The 8,436-nt window shown below is 45.1% G+C and overlaps 1 protein-coding gene across 3 annotated transcripts in view; it reads left to right on the plus strand.

Moving 5' to 3' along the window:
- Positions 1-60: 60 nt before the first annotated feature.
- LOC109300944 (serpin B6-like) overlaps positions 61-8,436 on the plus strand; it is a 31,200-nt gene continuing 22,824 nt past the window's right edge. The window contains exons 1-3 of one of the 3 annotated variants that reach the window (XM_019521850.1): positions 61-107; positions 5,569-5,690; positions 7,584-7,761. In XM_019521850.1, coding sequence (XP_019377395.1) covers positions 7,594-7,761 — 168 coding nt within the window. In that variant the 5' untranslated portion in view covers positions 61-107; positions 5,569-5,690; positions 7,584-7,593. Of the gene's footprint in view, positions 108-525; positions 619-5,568; positions 5,691-7,583; positions 7,762-8,436 lie in introns of those variants that run through there. The other 2 variants (XM_019521835.1, XM_019521842.1) reach the window with 2 other exon arrangements.

Below are 8,436 nucleotides of genomic sequence, written 5' to 3' on the forward strand. Positions count from 1 at the left end.
CCCCGCGCCGCCGCCCCATCGCTTGGCTCCCGCCGCTTCCGGGAGCGGGGCAGTCCCAGCTTGCAGCCGCCGCCGCCGCCCCTCCTCCTTGCTGGCAAGTCGCAGCGGTAGGGCCCCGGGGCGGGGGGGACCCTTGTGGCTGCAGGGGCGGTGGCAGAGATGGAGGGGGCTTCCGAAGGTGTCCTGGGGAGAGTTGCTCTCTCTGGCACGCAGCAGGGTCTCGCCGGGCCCGTGCGATGGTGCTGCTGGGCACCGAGCAGGTGGGCACGAGGTGGCACTGGCCCCTGCTGCTTGAGCTGCCTGGCGCCGTGCTTTATCTGCGTCCTGGCTGGGCAAGCTGTAGCCTAGGTGCCGTGCATGGGCAGCCTCCGTGGCAGGCGCTCCTCAAATCCGGGTGAGGACAGCCGCAGATTGGAGATCAGGGAGCGAAGAGAGGAGCAACAGATCACACAGGGGGTAGGGGGCTGAGTGGCACTGGGGAAGGCATGGGGCTTCATTTGTGGCACGCTTGCCTAGTAAGTAGAGACGCTGACTGCTCTAAAACTGAAGCCTGCCGTGCTGAAGTATAGGTGGCAACCGGCACTTGCAGTTAGCTTTCTCCCTTGGTATAAATCTATGGTAAGTCTTAAAAGGCTTGCCTTAAGGTAGGATTTCTCTGCTGATGATTTTGCAATACGAATCCTGGCAGCAAGCTACCTCACCTGGAATTTCAGGAAAGTCTGTAGGCTGACAATTGTACTGGAAGATATTTTTGGGGGGGTGGGCCCACATGAATAAAATTGCACTGGAAACTTAGAGGTTAAATTTGGACTCACTGCACGCCTTGCACGTCTCCCTGGTTCCCCAGCTTCTGTTTTCCTCTGTTCAAATAGAGTTGGGGGTGTGTTGCTGACAATATGGAAGGTTCAAATACATCTGTAGTCACTGCTGTAAATGCGTGCTAGGAGAGGAGTAAGGTAGCCACAAGTACTGAGAGGTGCAGAGTGGGCCCCATACAAAACCCTGCTGAATTACAAAGCTGTGTTGAACTTGTTGTAGGGTCAGGGATTTTGTAATCAAAATGCTTGTGGTGTAAACATTTCCATTCAAGGGAAACAGATGCAGAATTGCATATACAATTCTTAGTATCAGATGACTGTTTAAGATGCAGAAAACACTGGAGTACAGAAAAGAGAGTGGCTTTCACTTTCATCCAAGAGAAGATGAATGTGAATTGTTTGTTACAGTATTTGTTGTTCGTTTTTGACAGCACTGTTCTAGGGTAGGCCCTTTTTATAACCATCAAGGGGTGTGATGTGTCCCATGGTGGATTTTTATAATGCAGTAGACAAGAGGCTCTAACAGAGTTAAGTTGTACATGTCTTTTTAACCAAAGAATTTAAGAACACAATGGCTTTCTTGTTCATTTCCTTTTTTTTCAACAAATATATTCTCTCTCCTTATGTACAAGTTCAACATAATCATACAAACTTAGATGGTGAGGTTGGGAGTGCAATGCAGAATCTGAAAACAGATGAGCAGTCAATTAACTGGCTTCAGCAAGACAATATGGTGAAATAGACCTTTGGAAGGGATTTAAATATGAAAACTATGAAAACCTCTTGTTTTGCAAGAGGGATAACATGGGGAAGGGGAAAGCCATCTTCAGGAGAAGATTTTTGGTGGAAGTGTCTTTAATCTGGCAGACAAAAGCATGGCAGGATTCCACAGTTGGAAGCTGGAGTTTGACAAAATGAGGCTGTGGGTAGGATGGCAGTTATGAAGCTGGGGCTATGCAAAAAAAAAAAAAAAAGGAAAAGGAACTGTTCAGGATGTGAAATTATTAAGGGACAGACCTCAAGAACAAGAAGTCTCAACTTAGCCTGGTTTGGAGGAGGAACAGGTTTTCCCCTTAATGGAAAAGTCTGCTTTGTGCTCTAGTGCTACTCCAAATACCTCTCATTGTTTTTTGTGGATTTCTTTAAGGATTATGACTTCATTAACTGGGGTATTTCAGCAGCGTCAGAGGCCAGGATTTTATCACTGACTGCCTGTGCTATGCTGTAATGTTGTTCTGGCATTTTAGAATCTCAGTGTGTATTTTTTGTAAGTATCTCAATCCTAAAAAAAAGAAAAAAGTGGGGGGTATTATTTGTTATCAAGTTAATTCTAAAATGGACTTGATTTTTGGTTTCGGTGTTATTTTTTTAGGGTTTTTTCCCTAGCTCAAGGCTTGGTGAATGGAAGGAAAATACACTTTTATGAGCAAAAAGCCGATGGCTGTTGTCAGAATCCATTCTGCAGCATTTCCTCCGAAATATTTACTTGAGACCCCAAAAATAATTCTAATATAAGCAGCTCTCAGGAAACTTGCCTTGTGATGTACTCCACAGAACAAAAGGAAATATGATATTGCTTTGGAGGAAGTCCCAATACCGGTCTTTCTGAAATGTTTCATCCTGTTTGGGGTTATGTACAGACTTGCTGTTTGACCAAGGAAGAGGAGCTCCCATTATCTTGCTGTAGCAGGTATCAGATTAACGGGATCTAAACGAGTGGGGGACTAGTATGCCTAACTTCCCATGGCACAGAGGCAAATGCTCCAGTGTTTTGTTTTGGCTTTCCCCCAACAACCATAATAATATTATGCTTAAATGGAAGTTTAAGTTTGATGGGAAAAGTGTTCTTCTAATAGGATTATTGTAAAGAGGAAACAACCTAGGATTGTTACTTCCTAACATTTGCCCTCAAGTTGTTTGAAGGGAGCTTTTAGTACATATTGTTAATGGTTTAAAAATAATTTCAAAATCAAATAGCATCAAATATTTCTACTACTCCTAAATGACTGGTTCACTCCTAGGACTGTAGTGAGTGTCATTTGGTAACTTGCTTACCCAAAATATGGAGGGTTTTGACAAACTTTTTTTTTCTAATCAAAAGGCAACATGATTGATGGGCTTTGGGAAAAAAATTGTCAGTGGGGCTTAGGATCAAACAGGCCTGTAATTCGCTGTCTTGTGTCTTCTACTTCCATGCAGAAAAGAGCAGGTACCAGCACTGAGATTTTCCCTTTTTTCTGCACTCTCACTTATATCAAGCATGTATCATTTTGTATAATGGCAGAATAATATGTGACCCCAAAACCACAGGACTTTAAAATAGTGACATGTTTATCACATTCATTCTGATCGTAGGGGCTAATTCCAGTCCAGGGACTAGGGGAAGTGGCTTGTACATCCTGTCTTCTCTTGCTGCGCAGCATAGATTACAGTATTCTATAGCAAGTCCCTAGTTTGTGTCCTGGCTACTCTGGACACACAGGATTTGTGTCAGCTAGGGAATTGCTTCCTCCCACCACCAGCATGCTATTTCATGCTGGAACATCAGTCTCTTATTCTTTATAGCATGGGTGAGCAAAATGGCAGATTTGGCTGGTGGCTGGACTCCATTTCCCAGCAGCCCCTGACTCAGCAGGTCTCCCCGTAGACCCTGGAAGCAGTGGCGCTGTGACATCGCCTAGCCACAGAGCTGGAGCTCTGCCCCAGCCCCACACTGTCATGGCCCTGTTGCTCCTGGGGTCTCCATGGAGAGTGTCCCAAAGTGGCATGGACAGGGCAAATGGCTGGGCAGGGAGCCACTCTGGGGCTGGGATTTTGCAGTGGTGACAGCACAGGGTCAGAGCTGTGATCTGCTGCCTGGATGCCCCTGCCTGTGGAACCCGCATTTGTCATGGGCTTGTAGAAAGTGGATCGTGACTCTGCCCTGGCCCCCCGCAAGATCCTGGAGGCTCCTGGCCACCTGCCTCGCTTCAGGCTGTGACCCCATCCTGGCTGCATGCCCTGCTGCATGGGTCCCAGCCCCCAGCAGTAGGTGCAGGGCGGATGGGCTGGGGTGCCCAGGCGGCAGGGCTGGGTCCGGTGGTGGCAGCCGGAAGGAGCTGCCACCACAGACTGCTGGGAAATGGAATCTGCCGCAGGCCCAATTTGGTGCACAAACCAGCATTTGCCCGCCCTTGCTTTATGGTAGAAAGTAAATGGAAGATATATTCTCTGGTCCTGCCTCTATTTCTGTAGACAAGATGGGTGTGAGCAGCCCATTTGAAAGGGGTGGAGTACTTGCCCAGTGTACACACTGCTATAGGATGACTTACCATTTCCTAATCATGATTGCTGAAAGAATATGAACCAAGAGCTGTTGTAATGGAACTTTGGCATTCAGCATATGGAGTGAATCATGGCAGATGAGTCAAGCCAGATTTATATTAGTGATTTCACCCTGTACACATTAACCTCTGTGTGTTATTGGCCATGAACTTTAACTTTTCAATCTGTCACTAAAGGTTTTCAAAATCTTCTAGGAAGATCTGTTCCATAACTATTTTGCTGCAAGTAGTGATAATGATGGGTTGGGCAATAAGTGTATTGCAAACCATAAGCAAGAAGTTTCAAACTTGGAATCAAGTGGCACCACAAAAAAAACCTATCATTTGCCCTGTTCTAATTGTTTCTATTAAAACTTCCCATTTTAAACAAAATAGCCTTCCTCATAGTAAGCAGCTAACTCCTAGGACAGCCAGACATGCTGATGATGAATGTGTAAGCCTGAAATTCATGTCATGGCCCTGTGGAATGCACTCCAGGACAATGAGAGACCTTATAAAAGACTAAATAATCTTTGCCTGACTTAAATTTATACTTTTTTGTCATGACAAGTTTGGTAATCTGGTGGGTTTGGCAGCTTTTTCCTCACCTTTCAAGATTTGCACCATGGTATGGTATTAAAACTGCCTTGCTGGCAAAGCAGGATACCTATTAGTACAACAGCTGTCAGGAACATGACCTAAGAATCCCAGAAGGTTAATAAAAGACTGGGAATAGGTAAGTTAGTTTCTGGTAAAGGACTAGTCAGTGCCAGTAATTAGTAATTTCACTGCATTTGTTCTTTGTCGCAAACAGTTTAATGTCAAATGACAATTAATAACACTTAAATAGCCCTCTTCAGATTTTGGCTGCAGGTTTTTTCTGGAGTCTTGTCTGCTTTCTTAAAGAAAGTGTCCAAGGAAGTTTGGACAGATGTTCTCCAGGGAGATCGGCAACGCAGCGAACTTGTTCGCTGGCGTGGCATGGTGGTGGATCAAGCATCATAAAGTCGAAACTGATGTCAGAAAATCTAAACAGGGTGTCAGTTTATAAATGTTGTAAGTGCTGTTTGTTGTAACTATAGATGTTATAAGTCAAGGACTGCCTGTAATAGATTGCCTAGCTCCCAGCCATGTGCATGAATTACTGAAACAACAGGGTTTTTTAACTGAGTTAAACTAAGCAGGATCTGACTCAGGGGTGGGCAAAATATGGCCCATGGACAGACTTTGTCCAGCCTGCAGTGGGTCCCTCAGTCCCACCCGGCCCAGGCACCATCCAGCCCATGACACATCCTGCCACCCCCTGGGTACAGCCAGCCTAGGGCACCTCCGCATCTGGATGTGATACTCTCAGTTATGAAACATGGATTGGACTGGATTTGAGTTTTTCCTTAAACTGCAACCGAATTACTAAAAAGACAATTTATTTTTCCTTATGTATCCAATAGGGCAACTTATTTCTGCTGACTTCTGTTAGACTCCCTGGCACACAGGCTTGTATGCAACACATCTTGTGTGAACACAAGTGAGCTGAAGATACACGCAGCTTATAAAGAGCTATTTATATAAGGTGAGAATTCATACTTCTGCCTGTTCATAACTAAACTTTCTGTTCTTAGACATGTAAGCAGTTAACTTGGTGTACTCAAGGGAAAGATTTCTTTCAAAATGAAAGCAATTACAAACAAGGTACAGCAGCATCTTTTGGGTCTTAAAAGGTATTTGTAAGTGTGTGAGACAGTGTTCTTTTCCACCTGTGAAGTCTTAATGGCTCCATCACCAGAGCCTGCAACATTGTCAAAACCTCTTATGTATTCTTCAGTACCCCCGTAAGGTAGGTCAAACCTACTCTTGCCATTTCGCAGATGGGAACCTGCAAACCAGATAGTAAGGATTAGATCCACCAAAGGACTTGGATGAAAGGACTTGGATGCTTAAAGTAGGATTTACTTCTTTAAGAACACTGTGAGAGGAGGTAGGACTCCCCTTCTACTGACCTACTCGGTGGTCAGAAAATTTCCCCAGGATGTAGGACACTTGGGCTTAATTCCCTTCTCCTCTTGCTTTGTCCTCCTCTGACTAGGTGCATCTTTTAATTCTCTTCTTCAAAGTGGAACAGTTTTTCAACTGGAGGGGTAGAGAGTGCCCCCACTCCAAACTAAGCAGCAGACTATAGGTTGAGCACAGCTTTGAGGCAGAAGATGTGTGTTTGAACCCCTCAGGAAAAGAAGCTGTATTTGCTGAGCTAGTGGATAAAGGGGGCACCACCTCCTTCATTTTGAAAGGAAGTAATGGCCCACACTTTACTTCAGCTTTTGAACGAACCAGCTTGAGTAGATACCTGCAGAAGGGGGTGGGGTTCAGGGTTATGGATCCTGAACAAAGGAAGATGCTGACTAGTAAGACGCCTAAGTTTTCTCCCCCTTTCCAAGGCTTTTAACATATCCTCAGCATTTTCTTTGGACTCCTACCTCAGTGTGTTAATAGATCTCATTCTGAAACTCCCAGCTTTCCAGATGAATTGTGTATATATAGCCTTGGTGCCTGACTCAGGTTGGAGAGTTCACTCTCAGGACCAGGCCCCTAACCAAGCATAGTTGTGGCTAGAGCCTAAATACCTTGCCCAATCCTGCACAGGAAATCCTTGAAGTATCTCTTCCCAGGAAGAGCAGGGAGCTTAAACCATGTATCCTGGCTAGTGCTGTCTAAATAACATTCTTCTCAGCTCTGCAGCTGAACTAATAAAAATAGGGCTGTTTTGGGTCAGATGAAATATTTCATTTTACGGTGTGTGTTACCTTTAAAATTAAACTTTGCTGTTGACAGACATTCCTCTAAAGGGACCTGATCCACAGTCCCAACAATTGCACCTCCTGCCACGCCACATGTGCAGACATTAGACCCCATTAACCTTACTTGCCAGTGCTGGGGGAGCCTGGGATCACTCGCTGACACTGCCAACCCTAGTCCTGTCTGGCAGTCTGCACAGCTGCTAGCCACAGTTGAAGCAGCCAGGCCAGCAAGGGAAGGAGGAGAGGGAGGGACAGGAAATAAACCAAGACATTGTGCTGGCCTGGCACCCTGGCATTCCCTGCAGCCCTCAGCCTAAGTGGGGCAGGAGCAGTTTTCGGGCTCCTCCTGCCTCTGGGTCAGTTTGAGCCAACAGCTGCAGTGGACACACCCCACCTTCTTGCACAGAGGTAACCCCTGCTGGAGCAGGGAAGAGAGGGATTGGGGGGGCAGTGCTGGCACTGGAGTGGGGGTGCTGGTGCCAAGATCAATGGCTGTGCTGAGGAGCCTTACTTTCTTTGAGGACTCCAAAAACTCCCTGACAACAGCTGCCATGACTCAGTCTGCCTGCAAAGGAGTGGGTAAAGGTATCCATATAAAGTACAGATTCAAATAATCATGTTTTGCAGTTTGGATTAAAGCAAAATCAATTCTTTTTTATATTCTCTTACAGGTTCTGAACTATGGATACCCTCAGTGCAGCTAGTACTTCTTTTGCATTCAGTCTCTTCACAAAGCTGAGTGAAAATGCCAGCACAAAGAATGTATTCTTTTCTCCCTTTAGTATTTCCTCAGCCTTGTCAATGGTTTTTCTGGGTACAAAAGGTAACACCGCAGCCCAGATGAAACAGGTATGTTTGGAAGAACTTGAAACACTAAACAAACTTTTGTATTTGAATCTGAGCAGCAGATCCTCTGTGTGCTCTGTACTTATGTAAAGCTCTTGTCATCCTAGTGTCCCTGTATTCAGAATTCTGCATTTTGTATCTCATAAGCAATACCTTGTAGAAAAGGGCTCTCTAGCTGTATTGGATACTCTCTTCAGCTTAGTCCTTTGGATATGCTCTTCATCTTGGTATCAAATTCCACCAATAATCCAGAAATGTAAATGGGCATAGCAATTTCTGGAAACCCATCCCTTTTTAAGATGTTAAGATGAACCAATAAAAATAACTACTTGCTTCTGCAAATCGTGGGTGGATTACTAAAAATGTAATGGCAAATCCTGATCTAGTGGCCTAGAAAAAAAGAGGGCCTAAAGCAAGAAGAGCAGGGGGCCAAGCATGGAGCTCCAAAATTCAGCTGAGCAGTCCAGCAAAGACATGGGCAGAATTCAAGCCTTAGAGGTAATAAGACATAGAAAAGACAAGCATACTTGAAAGTAGCAGGACCAGTTGAGGTCAGGGATAAGGCCAATCTCTCTACAAAAGGCTATTAGAGAGAGGGAATTTGGTATTGTAGGTATGTGCAATGTAAACCATGCCTCAGGTAATTTTTACATTTTGGGATTCTCTTAATGGGGGTAT

This window comes from Gavialis gangeticus, unplaced genomic scaffold, assembly GCF_001723915.1.
Source record: "Gavialis gangeticus isolate Ggan-Ray unplaced genomic scaffold, GavGan_comp1, whole genome shotgun sequence".
Classification (NCBI taxonomy): Eukaryota; Metazoa; Chordata; order Crocodylia; family Gavialidae; genus Gavialis; species Gavialis gangeticus.